General features: G+C 56.8%; 1 protein-coding gene across 2 annotated transcripts; it reads left to right on the forward strand.

Annotated features, from left to right (window-relative positions):
* Window positions 1-209: 209 nt before the first annotated feature.
* On the forward strand, window positions 210-16,686 carry CREB3 (cAMP responsive element binding protein 3). Of its 2 annotated transcripts, none has more exons than XM_083155485.1 (10): window positions 210-365; window positions 5,871-5,987; window positions 9,695-9,959; window positions 11,137-11,240; window positions 11,319-11,399; window positions 11,487-11,593; window positions 12,098-12,166; window positions 12,655-12,739; window positions 12,826-12,910; window positions 16,060-16,686. In XM_083155485.1, exons 2-10 carry the CDS (start codon window positions 5,871-5,873, stop codon window positions 16,488-16,490), a joined length of 1,344 nt encoding a protein of 447 aa, XP_083011611.1. In that variant the 5' UTR covers window positions 210-365; the 3' UTR covers window positions 16,491-16,686. The 2 variants fall into 2 exon arrangements, with proteins under 2 accessions (XP_083011611.1, XP_083011612.1); XM_083155486.1 differs by lacking the exon at window positions 210-365 and adding an exon at window positions 2,729-2,740.
* The last annotated feature ends 585 nt before the right edge of the window (window positions 16,687-17,271 follow it).

Genomic DNA, 17,271 nt, shown 5'->3' on the forward strand with positions numbered 1-17,271 from the left:
TGAGGTGCTGTGACAGAGCCTCACTGACACCCCCAGCCCCGTATTATGTATAGATGATACCCACAGTGCACCGCTGTCACAGAGAGTAACAAAGTGGGCGGTGTCTCCCAATCACATGGCCCCTATTACCCAATAGCTGTGAGGGGCGTGGCCTACCTTTCGCTAATTGGTACATTGGCGCAATCTGTGCTAGAGAGTAGCCAATTAACGCTTAGTGGGCGGGGTAATAACGTTCCTGACTACACGTCCCAGGGTGCAGCGCGGAGGACTGGTGACGTCATTTATGTTGTGTTGGACCCGGAACAGAGAAGAGCGAGGAAAATTCAGCGGCGCTTCCATAATATCTCCCCGCTGTACCCCCTCAGGTGAGACCCCCCCCTATCCTATATACACCACTGTACCCCCCTCAGGTGAGACCCCCCCCTATCCTATACACACCCTCTGTACCCCCCCTATCCTATACACACCACTGTACCCCCTCAGGTGAGACCCCCCCTATCCTATACACACCACTGTACCCCCTCAGGTGAGACCCCCCCCTATCCTATATACACCACTGTACCCCCCTCAGGTGAGACCCCCCCCTATCCTATACACACCCTCTGTACCCCCCCTATCCTATACACACCACTGTACCCCCTCAGGTGAGACCCCCCCTATCCTATACACACCACTGTACCCCCTCAGGTGAGACCCCCCCTATCCTATATACACCACTGTACCCCCCTCAGGTGAGACCCCCCCCTATCCTATACACACCCTCTGTACCCCCCCTATCCTATACACACCACTGTACCCCCTCAGGTGAGACCCCCCCTATCCTATACACACCACTGTACCCCCTCAGGTGAGACCCCCCCCTATCCTATATACACCACTGTACCCCCCTCAGGTGAGACCCCCCCCTATCCTATACACACCCTCTGTACCCCCTCAGGTGAGACCCCCCTCTGCTATATACACCACTGTACCCCCCCTATCCTATATACACCCACTGTACCCCCCTATCCTATATACACCACTGTACCCCCTCAGGTGAGACCCCCCTCTGCTATATACACCACTGTACCCCCTCAGGTGAGACCCCCCCCCCTCTGCTATACACACCACTGTACCCCCCCCTATCCTATACACACCACTGTACCCCCTCAGGTGAGACCCCCCCCTATCCTATATACACCACTGTACCCCCCTCAGGTGAGACCCCCCCTATCCTATACACACCCTCTGTACCCCCCCTATCCTATACACACCACTGTACCCCCTCAGGTGAGACCCCCCCTATCCTATACACACCACTGTACCCCCTCAGGTGAGACCCCCCCCTATCCTATATACACCACTGTACCCCCCTCAGGTGAGACCCCCCCCTATCCTATACACACCCTCTGTACCCCCCCTATCCTATACACACCACTGTACCCCCTCAGGTGAGACCCCCCCTATCCTATACACACCACTGTACCCCCTCAGGTGAGACCCCCCCCTATCCTATATACACCACTGTACCCCCCTCAGGTGAGACCCCCCCCTATCCTATACACACCCTCTGTACCCCCTCAGGTGAGACCCCCCTCTGCTATATACACCACTGTACCCCCCCTATCCTATATACACCCACTGTACCCCCCTATCCTATATACACCACTGTACCCCCTCAGGTGAGACCCCCCTCTGCTATATACACCACTGTACCCCCTCAGGTGAGACCCCCCCCCCTCTGCTATACACACCACTGTACCCCCCCCTATCCTATACACACCACTGTACCCCCTCAGGTGAGACCCCCCCCCTATCCTATACACACCACTGTACCCCCCTCAGGTGAGACCCCCCTATCCTATACACACCACTGTACCCCCTCAGGTGAGACCCCCCCCTATCCTATACACACCACTGTACCCCCCTCAGGTGAGACCCCCCTCTGCTATACACACCACTGTACTCCCCTCAGGTGAGACCCCCCTCTGCTATACACACCACTGTACTCCCCTCAGGTGAGACCCCCCTCTGCTATACACACCACTGTACCCCCCCCCCCCTCAGGTGAGACCCCCCCTATCCTATACACACCACTGTACTCCCCTCAGGTGAGACCCCCCTCTGCTATACACACCACTGTACTCCCCTCAGGTGAGACCCCCCTCTGCTATACACACCACTGTACCCCCCTCAGGTGAGACCCCCCTCTGCTATACACACCACTGTACCCCCCCCCCCCCCTCAGGTGAGACCCCCCCTATCCTATACACACCACTGTACCCCCTCAGGTGAGACCCCCCCCCTATCCTATATACACACCACTGTACCCCCCTCAGGTAAGACCCCCCTATCCTATATACACCACTGTACCCCCCTCAGATGAGACCCCCCCCCCTATCCTATATACACCCACTGTACCCCCCTCAGGTGAGACCCCCCCTATCCTATATACACCCACTGTACCCCCCTCAGGTGAGACCCCCCCTGCTATACACACCACTGTACACCCTCAGGTGAGACCCCCCCTATCCTATACACACCACTGTACCCCCTCAGGTGAGACCCCCCCCCCCCTCTGCTATACACACCACTGTACCCCCTTACCCTATATACACCCTCTGTACCCCCCTCAGGTGAGACACCCTATCCTATATACACCCACTGTTCCCCCCTCAGGTGAGACCCCCTATCCTATACACACTCTGTACCCCCTCAGGTGTGACCCCCTATCCTATACACACCCACTGTACCCCCTCAGGTGAGACCCACTATCCTATATACACCCGCTGTACCCCCCTCAGGTGAGACCCACTATCCTATATACACCCGCTGTACCCCCCTCAGGTGAGACACCCTATCCTATATACACCCGTTGTACCCCCCTCAGGTGAGACACCCTATCCTATATACACCCGTTGTACCCCCCCTCAGGTGAGACACCCTATCCTATATACACCTGCTGTACCCCCCTCAGGTGAGACACCCTATCCTATATACACCCGCTGTACCCCCCTCAGGTGAGACACCCTATCCTATATACACCCGCTGTACCCCCCTCAGGTGAGACCCACTATCCTATATACACCCGCTGTACCCCCCTCAAGTGAGACACCCTATCCTATATACACCCGCTGTACCCCCCTCAGATGAGACCCCCCTATCCTATATACACCCGCTGTACCCCCCCTCAGGTGAGACCCCCTATCCTATATACACCCGCTGTACCCCCCCTCAGGTGAGACCCCCTATCCTATATACACCCGCTGTATCCCCCTCAGGTGAGACCCCCTATCCTATATACACCCGCTGTACCCCCCTCAGGTGAGACCCCCTATCCTATATACACCCGCTGTACCCCCCTCAGGTGAGACCCCCTATCCTATATACACCCGCTGTACCCCCCCTCAGGTGAGACACCCTATCCTATATACACCCGCTGTACCCCCCTCAGGTGAGACCCCCTATCCTATATACACCCGCTGTACCCCCCCTCAGGTGAGACACCATATCCTATATACACCCGTTGTACCCCCCCTCAGGTGAGACCCCCTATCCTATATACACCCGCTGTACCCCCCTCAAGTGAGACACCCTATCCTATATACACCCGCTGTACCCCCCTCAGGTGAGACACCCTATCCTATATACACCCGCTGTACCCCCCTCAGGTGAGACACCCTATCCTATATACACCCGTTGTACCCCCCCTCAGGTGAGACACCCTATCCTATATACACCCGCTGTACCCCCCTCAAGTGAGACACCCTATCCTATATACACCCGCTGTACCCCCCTCAGGTGAGACCCCCATCCTATATACACCCGCTGTACCCCCCTCAGGTGAGACCCCCTATCCTATATACACCCGCTGTACCCCCCTCAAGTGAGACACCCTATCCTATATACACCCGCTGTACCCCCCCTCAGGTGAGACCCCCCTATCCTATATACACCCGCTGTACCCACCTCAGGTGAGACCCCCTATCCTATATACACCCGCTGTGCCCCCCTCAGGTGAGACCCCCTATCCTATATACACCCGCTGTACCCCCCCCCCCCCCTCAGGCAATACCTCTACTCTCTATATACTCCCTCAGGTAAGACCCCCTACGCTATATATAACCCTTGTACCCTGCCATATACTGTATATTCACCACCCACTGTACTCCCTCTCAGATGAGACCCCCTACCCTATATTACCTTGTTTGTGATGTAAGGGGAAGCGGTGCTGGGTAATATTGCCTGGCCTGTGATGTAAGGGGAAGCGGTGCTGGGTAATATTGCCTGGCCTGTGATGTAAGGGGAAGCGGTATTGGGTAATATTGCCTGGCCTGTGATGTAAGGGGAAGCGGTACTGGGTAATATTGCCTGTGATGTAAGGGGAAGCGGTGCTGGGTAATATTGCTTGGGATGTAAGGGGAAGCGGTATTTGGTAATATTGCCTGGGATGTAAGGGGAAGCGGTACTGGGTAATATTGCCTGGCCTGGGATGTAAGGGAAGCGGTACTGGATAATATTGCCTGGCCTGGGATGTAAGGGGAAGCGGTACTGGGTAATATTGCCTGGCCTGGGATGTAAGGGGAAGCGGTATTGGTTAATATTGCCTGGCCTGGGATGTAAGGGGAAGCGGTACTGGGTAATATTGCCTGGCCTGAGATGTAAGGGGAAGCGGTATTGGTTAATATTGCCTGGCCTGGGATGTAAGGAGAAGCGGTATTGGGTAATATTGCCTGGCCTGTGATGTAAGGGGAAGCGGTACTGTGTAATATTGCCTGTGATGTAAGGGGAAGCGGTGCTGGGTAATATTGCTTGGGATGTAAGGGGAAGCGGTATTTGGTAATATTGCCTGGCCTGTGATGTAAGGGGAAGCGGTACTGGGTAATATTGCCTGGCCTGTGATGTAAGGGGAAGCGGTACTGGGTAATATTGCCTGTGATGTAAGGGGAAGCGGTGCTGGGTAATATTGCTTGGGATGTAAGGGGAAGCGGTATTTGGTAATATTGCCTGGGATGTAAGGGGAAGCGGTACTGGGTAATATTGCCTGGCCTGGGATGTAAGGGAAGCGGTACTGGATAATATTGCCTGGCCTGGGATGTAAGGGGAAGCGGTACTGGGTAATATTGCCTGGCCTGGGATGTAAGGGGAAGCGGTATTGGTTAATATTGCCTGGCCTGGGATGTAAGGGGAAGCGGTACTGGGTAATATTGCCTGGCCTGGGATGTAAGGAGAAGCGGTATTGGGTAATATTGCCTGGCCTGTGATGTAAGGGGAAGCGGTACTGTGTAATATTGCCTGTGATGTAAGGGGAAGCGGTGCTGGGTAATATTGCTTGGGATGTAAGGTGAAGTGGTGCTGGGTAATATTGCCTGGCCTGTGATGTAAGGGGAAGCGGTATTGGGTAATATTGCCTGTGATGTAAGGGGAAGCGGTGCTGGGTAATATTGCCTAGCCTGTGATGTAAGGGGAAGCGGTACTGGGTAATATTGCCTGGCCTGGGATGTAAGGGGAAGCGGTACTGGGTAATATTGCCTGGCCTGGGATGTAAGGGGAAGCGATACTGGGTAATATTGCCTGGCCTGGGATGTAAGGGGAAGTGGTACTGGGTAATATTGCCTGGCCTGGGATGTAAGGGGAAGCGGTACTGGGTAATATTGCCTGGCCTGTGATGTAAGGGGAAGCGGTATTGGTTAATATTGCCTGGCCTGTGATGTAAGGGGAAGCGGTATTGGGTAATATTGCCTGGCCTGTGATGTAAGGGGAAGCGGTGCTGGGTAATATTGCTTGGGATGTAAGGTGAAGTGGTGCTGGGTAATATTGCCTGGCCTGTGATGTAAGGGGAAGCGGTATTGGGTAATATTGCTTGTCATGTGATCTGGTTCTCTTTTTAGATGTCTCTTTTTGGAGAATTTGGTGAAATGCAGGATTCCGATCTCCTGGATTTCCTGTTGGACGACGTGTTTAATAATGTCCCTGAATTGCCGGTATGGGGGTCTGAAGAGCGAGAGGTGAGGTTTCCGGGTGTGCGTATATCGGGGCCCAGTCCATCTACATCAGTGGTAAGGGAACTCGGTCTTCATTACCCCACGCAGTGCATGTTTTGCAGGTCTCCTCACAGAATCACAAGTGAAATAATTAACTCCACCTGTGGACCTTATAAAATGTTCCTGTGTGTAATTAGTACACCTGTGCACCTGCTGGGTTACCAGCAAAACATGCACTGTGTGGTGTAATGAGGACCGAAGTTCCCTGACCATCATCCCTGCTGACACTGCTTCCTTGCACCTCTCTGCTACAACCCCCCCCCTGCACTGCTTCCTTGCATCTCGCTCCTACAGCCCCCCTGCACTGATTCCTTGCACCTTTCTGCTACAGCCGCCCCCCCCCCCCCCCGGACTACTTCCCTGCATCTCGCTCCTACAGCCCCCCCCCCCCTGCACTGCTTCCCTGCATCTCGCTCCTACAGCCCCCCCCCCCCCTGCACTGCTTCCCTGCATCTCACTCCTACAGCCCCCCCCCCCCCCCTGCACTGCTTCCCTGCATCTCGCTCCTACAGCCCCCCTGCACTGCTTCCCTGCTTATCGCCTCTCCCCCCCCCCCCATTGCTACTCTGCACTACAGCCCCCCCTGCACCACTTCCCTGCATCTCACTCCTACAGCCCCCCTGCACTGCTTCCCTGCATCTCCCCCGCCCCCGGGCTGCTACCCTGCATCTTGTTCCTACAGCCCCCCTGCACTAGTACCCTGCATCTCCCCCTCCCTGCTACCTTGCATCTCGCTCCTACAGCCCCCCTGCACTAGTACCCTGCATCTCACTCCCCCCCCCCCCCCCCCCCCCCCCCCCCGGGCTGCTACCCTGCATCTTGCCCGTCCCCGCACTGCTACCCGGCATCTCGGTCCTACAGCCCCCCTGCACTTCTAACTTGCTTCTCACTCCTACAGCCCCCCCCCCGACCTGCTACCCTGCATCTCCCCCCCCCCCCCCCCCCTGCACTGCTACCCTGCACTACAGCCCCCCTGCACCACTTCCCTGCATCTCGCTCCTACAGCCCCCCTGCACTAGTACCCTGCATCTCACTCCTATAGCCCCCACCCTGCCCTGCATCTCCCCCTCCCTGCTACCCTGCATCTTGCCCGTCCCCGCACTGCTCCCCGGCATCTCGGTCCTACAGCCCCCCCTGCACTTCTAACTTGCATCTCACTCCTACAGCCCCCCCCTGCCCTGCTACCCTGCATCTCGCTCCCCCCCCCCCCTGCCCTGCTAACCTGCATCTCTTCCCCCCCCCCTGCTACCCTGCATCTCTCCCCCCCCCCCCCCCCCCCGGACTACTTCCCTGCATCTCGCTCCTACAGCCCCCCCCCCCCCCCCCCCCTCCCTGCTACCCTGCATCTTGCCCGTCCCCGCACTGCTCCCCGGCATCTCGGTCCTACAGCCCCCCCTGCACTTCTAACTTGCATCTCACTCCTACAGCCCCCCCCTGCCCTGCTACCCTGCATCTCGCTCCCCCCCCCCCTGCCCTGCTAACCTGCATCTCTTCCCCCCCCCCTGCTACCCTGCATCTCTCCCCCCCCCCCCCCCCCCCGGACTACTTCCCTGCATCTCGCTCCTACAGCCCCCCCCCCCCCCCCCCCCTGCACTGCTTCCCTGCATCTCGCTCCTACAGCCCCCCCCCCCCCCCTGCACTGCTTCCCTGCATCTCACTCCTACAGCCCCCCCCCTGCACTGCTTCCCTGCATCTCGCTCCTACAGCCCCCCTGCACTGCTTCCCTGCTTATCGCCTCCCCCCCCCCCCCCCATTGCTACTCTGCACTACAGCCCCCCCCCTGCACCACTTCCCTGCATCTCACTCCTACAGCCCCCCTGCACTGCTTCCCTGCATCTCCCCCGCCCCCGGGCTGCTACCCTGCATCTTGTTCCTACAGCCCCCCTGCACTAGTACCCTGCATCTCCCCCTCCCTGCTACCTTGCATCTCGCTCCTACAGCCCCCCTGCACTAGTACCCTGCAGCTCACTCCCCCCCCCCCCCCCCCCCCCCCCAGAACTGCTACCCTGCATCTTGCCCGTCCCCGCACTGCTACCCGGCATCTCGGTCCTACAGCCCCCCTGCACTTCTAACTTGCTTCTCACTCCTACAGCCCCCACCCCCGACCTGCTACCCTGCATCTCCCCCCCCCCCCCCCCCCTGCACTGCTACCCTGCATCTCCCCCGCCCCCGGGCTGCTACCCTGCATCTCGCTCCTACAGCCCCCCTGCACTAGTACCCTGCATCTCACGCCTATAGACCCCACCCTGCCCTGCATCTCCCCCTCCCTGCTACCTTGCATCTCGCTCCTACAGCCCCCCTGCACTAGTACCCTGCATCTCACTCCTATAGCCCCCACCCTGCCCTGCATCTCCCCCTCGCTGCTACCCTGCATCTTGCGCCCTCCCCCCCCCCCCCCCCCCAGAACTGCTACCCTGCATCTTGCCCGTCCCCGCACTGCTACCCGGCATCTCGGTCCTACAGCCCCCCTGCACTTCTAACTTGCTTCTCACTCCTACAGCCCCCACCCCCGACCTGCTACCCTGCATCTCCCCCCCCCCCCCCCTGCACTGCTACCCTGCATCTCCCCCGCCCCCGGGCTGCTACCCTGCATCTCGCTCCTACAGCCCCCCTGCACTAGTACCCTGCATCTCACGCCTATAGACCCCACCCTGCCCTGCATCTCCCCCTCCCTGCTACCTTGCATCTCGCTCCTACAGCCCCCCTGCACTAGTACCCTGCATCTCACTCCTATAGCCCCCACCCTGCCCTGCATCTCCCCCTCGCTGCTACCCTGCATCTTGCGCCCTCCCCCCCCCCCCCCCCAGAACTGCTGCCCTGCATCTTGCCCCCCCCCCCCCCCCGCACTGCTACCCGGCATCTCGGTCCTACAGCCCCCCTGCACTTCTAACTTGCTTCTCACTCCTACAGCCCCCCCCCCCCGACCTGCTACCCTGCATCTCCCCCCCCCCCTGCACTGCTACCCTGCACTACAGCCCCCCTGCACCACTTCCCTGCATCTCGCTCCTACAGCCCCCCTGCACTAGTACCCTGCATCTCACTCCTATAGCCCCCACCCTGCCCTGCATCTCCCCCTCCCTGCTACCCTGCATCTTGCCCGTCCCCGCACTGCTCCCCGGCATCTCGGTCCTACAGCCCCCCCTGCACTTCTAACTTGCATCTCACTCCTACAGCCCCCCCCCCCTGCCCTGCTACCCTGCATCTCGCTCCCCCCCCCTGCCCTGCTACCCTGCATCTCTTCCCCCCCCCCCTGCTACCCTGCATCTCTTCCCCCCCCCCCTGCTACCCTGCATCTCTCTCCCCCCCCCCCCTGCTACCCTGCATCTCGCGCCCCCCCCCCCCCCCCCCCCCCCTGCTACCCTGCATCTCGCCCCCCCCCCCCCCCCTGCAGTGCTGCCCTGCATCTCGTCTTTTTCTCTCTCCCCTCCCTGGCGCCGCTGTAACATGTAGAGCAGGCATTCCCAACCACGGTCCTCAAGGCACACCAACAGTGCAGGTTTTGTAGATATCCAGGCTTGAGCACAGGTGACTTAATTAGTATCTGAGGGATTCTGATTAAACCATCTGTGCTGAAGCCTGGATATCACTAAAACCTGCACTGTTGGTGTGCCTTGAGGACCGTGGTTGGGAATGCCTGATGTAGAGGAAGGTGACGTCGGTCTTCTCTGCAGGTGCTAAGTGATAGCGCGGTGGAAGGTTTCCTCTGTGAGCTACTGGGAAGCCCTCTGTGTGATGATCCCGGCTCTCCTGTGGCCAGTGACAGTGGTATATCTGAGGGCCAGGCAGCTGTTCCTTCCCCTGGGACCTGGGAGACCACCCCGCCGAATAGCCCCAATATTGTACAGAGCGAGCACAACTACTTCATGCCGCAGGAGTGCGATGTGCTGCAGAGTGTCCGCTCTGAGACCTGTGATGGAGATGTCTTCATAGACTTGGGTGAGTGTGATTTGCTCCTGGAATCGGCTTCCTGTATTGTAGGGTTCAGCGGCTCAATAAATGGCTTCATATAAATGGTAAGAAAGAGAGCGCTGTGTTGTAAGTGATGTGCGCATGATGTTGTGTAATTACATTATCCGCCTCTGTATACCACACCCATACACTGCTGTACGGACACGCGATACACTGCGGACCGGGCGGCAGGGATGCATGCGATCCATCACGTGTCCCTGCTCCTCGCCAGCAGGTCCGACCACCCGACACAGGCCCGATGCGCACGGGACCGCACATCGGACCTGAGGGGACATCAAACTGGAATTGGCCCAAATCGGCTCACTGTAGGGGGCCTTTAGGCTTCACCATTGCTGTATGAACTTTATTTTTCATTTATTGTAATTCTGCCACGTCACCTACACATCACCTACAGTACAGCGCTCTCTTACCTTGTTCTGTATATTACATGATGTATGTGGTATTGCTGGATCTATCCATATGTACTGTGCTGGGAATATCCCCTACTTTCCTGTGCCATCTGTGGCTCCCCCACACTTACACTGTGGCCCTGCTGTGCTTCCATAGGACTAATGTCTGGCTGTGCTCCCGTAGGCCCTGTGTGCGCTGTGGCCCTGCTTGCGCGCCCATAGACCATGTGGCCCTGCTGTGCTTCTATAGGACTAATGCCTGGCTGTGCTCCCGTAGGCCCTGTGTGCGCTGTGGCTCAGCTGCGCGCTCATAGACCATGTGGCCCTGCTGTGCTTCCATAGGGCTAATGCCTGGCTGTGCTCCCGTAGGCCCTGTGTGTCCTGTGGCCCTGCTGTGCTTCCATAGGGCTAATGCCTGGCTGTGCTCCCGTAGGCCCTGTGTGCGCTGTGGCTCAGCTGCGCGCTCATAGACCATGTGGCCCTGCTGTGCTTCCATAGGGCTAATGCCTGGCTGTGCTCCCGTAGGCCCTGTGTGTCCTGTGGCCCTGCTGTGCTTCCATAGGGCTAATGCCTGGCTGTGCTCCCGTATGCCCTGTGTGTCCTGTGGCTCAGCTGCGCGCTCATAGACCATGTGGCCCTGCTGTGCTTCCATAGGACTAATGTCTGGCTGTGCTCCCGTATGCCCTGTGGCTCAGCTGCGCTTCGACAGACCGTGTGGCCCCCCTGAGTAATTCCTCCTCCTGTTCTGATTGCAGACGTTTGTGTGGAGCAGCCGGAGCTGGAGTTAGAGGATCCCATCAGCTTATGTATGGAGGAAGATGAGGAGGAAGATGAGGAGTCATCCTACCAGGGCCAGCAGGTTTGAAGGGGGACACTGGGGTATATAGCGGACACTGGGGTATATAGCGGACAGCGGATAACGCTCTGTGTCCTCCAGGTGATCGAGCTGACTGAGGAAGAGTCGCGACTGCTTGGAAAGGAAGGAGTTACTCTGCCCCAGCATTTGCCCCTCACCAAGGTAATGGCACATTTATCTGCCCCTTCTCAGTGGTGAAGCTGTGCCTGGTTGATGTACAGACAGGTAACGCGGTTCTGTGTCTCCCAGGCCGAGGAGCGCGCTCTGAAGCGTGTGCGCAGGAAAATCCGAAACAAGCGATCGGCCCAGGAAAGTCGGAAGAAGAAGAAGGAATATGTGGACGGGTTAGAGAACAGGTTGGTGTATATATGGGGTGTGCGTGTATTATGCGCTATGGTGCTACAGGATAACTCCTCCCCATCATGGGGACACAGGCAACCAGCACCAGTAAGCACTGACTGATCTGTAGTACAGAACAGGCTGTGCTACCGCATTGTACGAGCGGCCAATCACAGCCAGGATCCTTCCAGAACTACCAACAGTCCATGTTATCCAGGCCACCTGTGGATGACTGCACCTGTGCACCAGCTAGGTGGTCTGGGAAATGTGATCTCGAGGACTGGTTTGGCGGCCTTGCCCTAGGGGTGTCTGGGTGCAGGCCTTCTCCACAGGTTCATCCATCCTGCCATAATTTGGTACAAATCCGGCCTCCTTTGTGTTCCCCTGGCTGGCGTATCACCCTGCGGTCAGTAATGGAGATTGTCCCCATGTGCACATAGAGTGACACAATGTATGCAGTATTATGTGTATATCGAGCCACCACATGAGTATATATATATAATAATACTGTCATTCTGCAGGGTCACCAGCTGTACGGCGCATAACCAGGAGCTGCAGAAGAAGGTGCAACATCTGCAGCGGCAGAACATGTGAGTGCCTGAGGGGAGTGTGCATACAGTGGGGGGCTCGTGACTACATGCGGTCCCATATTCCCCTGCTATAGTCCTAATCAGAGACTGCAGGGACTATGCTCCATATCCCCCGTTATAGGAACAATCCTAATCACATGTTACCTATGAGACTGCAGGGACTATGCTCCAGGCCCTGGGATTCCCCTGTTATGGGAACAATCCTAATCAGGTGTTACCTATGAGACTGCAGGGACTATGCTCCATATCCCCTGTTATAGGAACAATCCTAATCACATGTTACCTATGAGACTGCAGACACATCGGGGCAGGGACTATGCTCCAGGCCCTGGGATTCCCCTGTTATGGGGCAGTCCTAATCAGGTGTTACCTATGAGACTGCAGGGAGAGTAGTCTGTGCTGCGAGTTCTCCCTCTCTGCCACCTCCAGACCGAGGGCCGGGGGTATTAGTTTCTGCGGATAACTCGGTGATGATCTTACATCTGCAGGTCGCTCCTCCAGCAACTTCGCCACCTACAGTCTCTGCTGGGTCAGACCGGAGCCAAGACCACTGCATCCAGTACTTGTATTATGGTGAGTGCACTCACCCTGGGACTTACCCTGTATTACTGGGGTGTGATGGGGAACTGCCCCTAACCCTACCCTTTGTTCCCCCACAGGTCTTGGCACTTTCATTCTGCCTCATTCTCTTCCCCAGTCTGTATCCATTTGGGAGAAATGTTGGACAACGCGATCTGCAAGGAGGTGAGTGCACGTCCTCTGGTTACATGGAGCCTGCAACACTCCTGCTAGATACCAGCAAGGGAAATCCAACCAGACACTGGCCCTTATTCAGATCTGATTGCGGTAGAAATTTGTTCTCAAAATGGGCAAAACCATGTTCACTGCAGGTGGGGCAGATGTAACCTGTGCACAGAGAGTTACATTTGGGTGGGTTGATCTGCGATCAGATCTGAATAAGGGCCATTGTGTGGTTGTAAATAATTACTATAGATAGATAAATAGTCCATTTTGGTAGCACTCACAGTATTTCAATCCACCGCACTGGAGTGCCAAAGGAAATCACTCGGAACACTAAAGGTGCCAAATATATAAAGAGAAAAAAAAAGTCCGCCTGTGCGTGCGTTCCACCTGACTGAATCCAGCCTTACGTCCACCTGTGCGCGTGTTCCACCTGATTGAACCCGGCCTTACGTCCGCCTGTGTGTGCGCGTTCCACCTGACTGAACCCGCCCTTACGTCCGCCTGTGTGTGCGCGTTCCACCTGACTGAACCCGCCCTTACGTCCGCCTGTGCGTGCGTACCACCTGACTGAACCCGCCCTTACGTCCGCCTGTGCACGCGTACCACCTGACTGAACCCAGCCTTACGTCCACCTGTGCGCGTGTTCCACCTGACTGAACCCGCCCTTACGTCCGCCTGTGCGTGCGTTCCACCTGACTGAACCCAGCCTTACGTCCACCTGTGCGCGTGTTCCACCTGACTGAACCCGGCCTTACGTCCGCCTGTGTGCGTGCGTACCACCTGACTGAACCCGCCCTTACGTCCGCCTGTGCGTGCGTACCACCTGACTGAACCCGCCCTTACGTCCGCCTGTGCACGCGTACCACCTGACTGAACCCAGCCTTACGTCCACCTGTGCGCGTGTTCCACCTGACTGAACCCGCCCTTACGTCCGCCTGTGCACGCGTACCACCTGACTGAACCCGCCCTTACGTCCGCCTGTGCGTGCGTACCACCTGACTGAACCCGCCCTTATGTCCGCCTGTGCGTGCGTACCACCTGACTGAACCCGCCCTTACGTCCGCCTGTGTGTGCGTTCCACCTGACTGAACCCAGCCTTACGTCCACCTGTGCGCGTGTTCCACCTGACTGAACCCGGCCTTACGTCCGCCTGTGTGTGCGCGTTCCACCTGACTGAACCCGCCCTTACGTCCGCCTGTGCGTGCGTACCACCTGACTGAACCCGCCCTTACGTCCGCCTGTGCACGCGTACCACCTGACTGAACCCAGCCTTACGTCCGCCTGTGCGCGTACCACCTGACTGAACCCGCCCTTACGTCCGCCTGTGCGTGCGTACCACCTGACTGAACCCGCCCTTATGTCCGCCTGTGCGTGCGTACCACCTGACTGAACCCGCCCTTATGTCCGCCTGGGCGTGCGTACCACCTGACTGAACCCGCCCTTACGTCCGCCTGTGTGTGCGTTCCACCTGACTGAACCCGCCCTTACGTCCGCCTGTGTGTGCGTTCCACCTGACTGAACCCGCCCTTACGTCCGCCTGTGTGTGCGTTCCACCACCTGACTGAACCCGCCCTTACGTCCGCCTGTGTGTGCGTTCCACCTGACTGAACCCGCCCTTACGTCCGCCTGTGTGTGCGTTCCACCTGACTGAACCCGCCCTTACGTCCGCCTGTGTGTTTCACACACCGGAAGTTCTGGCAGACGACAGGCGGTCCCAAGAGAAATATATTAAAAAAAGAAAAATTATGAAAAATCCTGAAAATAATTCTGAAAACTCTTCTGAGAAAAGCGGGAAAAACTTTTTTTTTAGACATAGTTTCAAACGGTTTTGCGGAGCAAAGTCCACCTGGAGAAAGAGGTGTTAATGTACGCATTCTTCTGATTAAGGCCCCTAGGAGCAAAGTGTCCAAATAATGGATCCAATATGCTTCCCTTTTGAGGCGTTTGAGACCTCTGTCCCCCCACCTCTTGGGGATGGAGCATTCCAGCCAATGACCATAAGTTTAAATTAGTAACTTGATGCAGCAACTGGTTCATCAGTCTCAGCACTTTCAATGTAAACCGGCCATGGATCCCCTCTGCTCCGTAGCTTATCGCTGCTAATCGTCATGCAGAGCAGAGGGGGTCCTTGGTCTGTTTATAGGTCAGTCTCTGTTATATGCCGTCTGAGAGGGCTGCTTAGCTATATAATGCAGGACACTTCCGGTCTTAATTGATGACCATTACGGACACTTCCTGGCACCAGGGTATTTAGTGTTCTCAGTATATGAGTGTGATAGATCTGCTGTTGCTGATATCCTTTTAGATTTGGCCTTGACAAAGGGTTCTCAGAGGCCCGAAACATCAACAATATGCTCAGATAACTTGGTGATGTATTAAATCTTTCTTAACTTGTAAATATTGGAAGACTGGAGCCCCCCCCCCCCCCCTCGCACCATGACTAGAGGTCTCTGTAGGGGACGTACGCCCAAGAGCAGCGCCCCCCCCCCCCCCCCCCCATGACGAGACGTCTCTGTAGGGGACGTACGCCCACAGCAGCGCCCCCCCCCCCCACCCACCATGACGAGACATCTCTGTAGGGGACGTACGCCCAGAGCAGCGCCCCACCCACACACACACACACCATGAGAGGTCTCCGTAGGGGATGTATGCCCTGGCGACGCTCCCCCCCCCCCCCCCCCCCCGCACCATGACTAGAGGTCTCTGTAGGGGACGTACGCCCAAGAGCAGCGCCCCCCCCCCCCCCCCCATGACGAGAGGTCTCTAGGGGACGTACGCCCATAGCAGCACCGCCCCCCCCCCCCCCCCCCCCCCCCCCCCCCCCCCCCACACACACACACACACACACACACACACACACACACACACACACACACACACACACACACACACACACACACACACACACACACACACACACACACACACACACACACACACACACACACCATGATTAGAGGTCTCTGTAGGGGATGTATGCCCCGGCACAGCTTCCCCCGCACCATGACTAGAGGTCTCTAGGGGCCATACGCCCTGGCACAGCTTTCCTCCCTCTCCCCGCACCAGAGGTCTCTGTAGGGGACGTACGCCCCGGCGCAGCTCCCCCCCCCTTTCCCCGCACCCTGTGACGTGAATTCTTTGTTTTTCAGTTGTGTCCCGCAAGCTGCGAGCAGCCGCTCCGGATCTTCCTCTTGGCGATTCTGCAGGACAAGCTGATCTGCAGGACGTACATCTGGAGAAAGGTCTATTGGAGAAGTCCGTTATGGGGCCATTAGTGGATGATTCTTTGCTGGACATGTCCTTACAAGAACTGCATCTGGATCCATCACTGCAGGGCGCACAGAACGACACCCCTGAGATCCAGGACATTGGAACTGCTGAATCTAAACCCTCCATCAATAGTAACTCATCCTCAGACCACCAGCGAGAGAAGCCGGATGCATCGAAGGGACCGCCGGACAATTCACCTGATCACTTTTCAGATCCCCCAGAACAGCTACACATCATGCAGGATAAGCAGGAGTGGCTGGAGAGGAGCCGGAGCGTCATAATTACCCCACATCACTCCGATGAGATGTGATAGCGCTGCGCACGTTGTATATAGAGACTGCTGAGCATTACAGTACAATGCCTCACTAGGCGAGATCTGGGGGGCTGGCAGACCCTCACTACTGATGGCATAGGATAGCATCTGTGCTCCCCAAGTATATAGAGAGATGTATATATCTGTGTTGTCTGTCATATGTGTATCCAATAAACAGATGGGTGTTTTATCATTCCCTGCGCCTGCATCAGAGAGACCTGTAGCAACAAGACTTGTTACAGCTCCGGCTCGTAGGGTTCCTCCTAGGCCTCCAGGTGCATACAGCCATCCCGGTGAGACATGGGTCAGTACATATCGCATATTGTGTGACCATATCGGCCAGTAGTGTGTGGTTCTGGGCTCTGGGCAGTTCCTGTGATATGGTCCAATATGCTCAGTTCCACTCACAGCCTCTCTAGCACCTAACCCTTTCTGGATGGAATGGACACAGGCCCTTATTCTGGTTCACTCGCAAAGGCAAATTCCTTCCCATGTGCACTGCAGGTGGGGCAGATGTAACTAGTGCAGAGAGAGTTAGATTTGGGTGGGGTTTTACTTCAAAGTGAGATCTATATTGCAGTGTAAACATAAAGCAGTCAGTATTTACTCTGCACAGAAACAAAATAATCCACCCAAATCTAAATCTCTCTGCACATGTTACATCTGCCCCATGCGCAGTGCACATTGTTATGTCCCTTTGAGAAGGAATTTGCCTTTGTGAGTGAACCAGAATAAGGGCCACAATCACATGATGACAAATCAAACCATGGTCCTTCCA

This window comes from Crinia signifera, chromosome 1 (assembly GCF_055691185.1).
Source record: "Crinia signifera chromosome 1, ASM5569118v1, whole genome shotgun sequence".
Taxonomy (NCBI): Eukaryota; Metazoa; Chordata; class Amphibia; order Anura; family Myobatrachidae; genus Crinia; species Crinia signifera.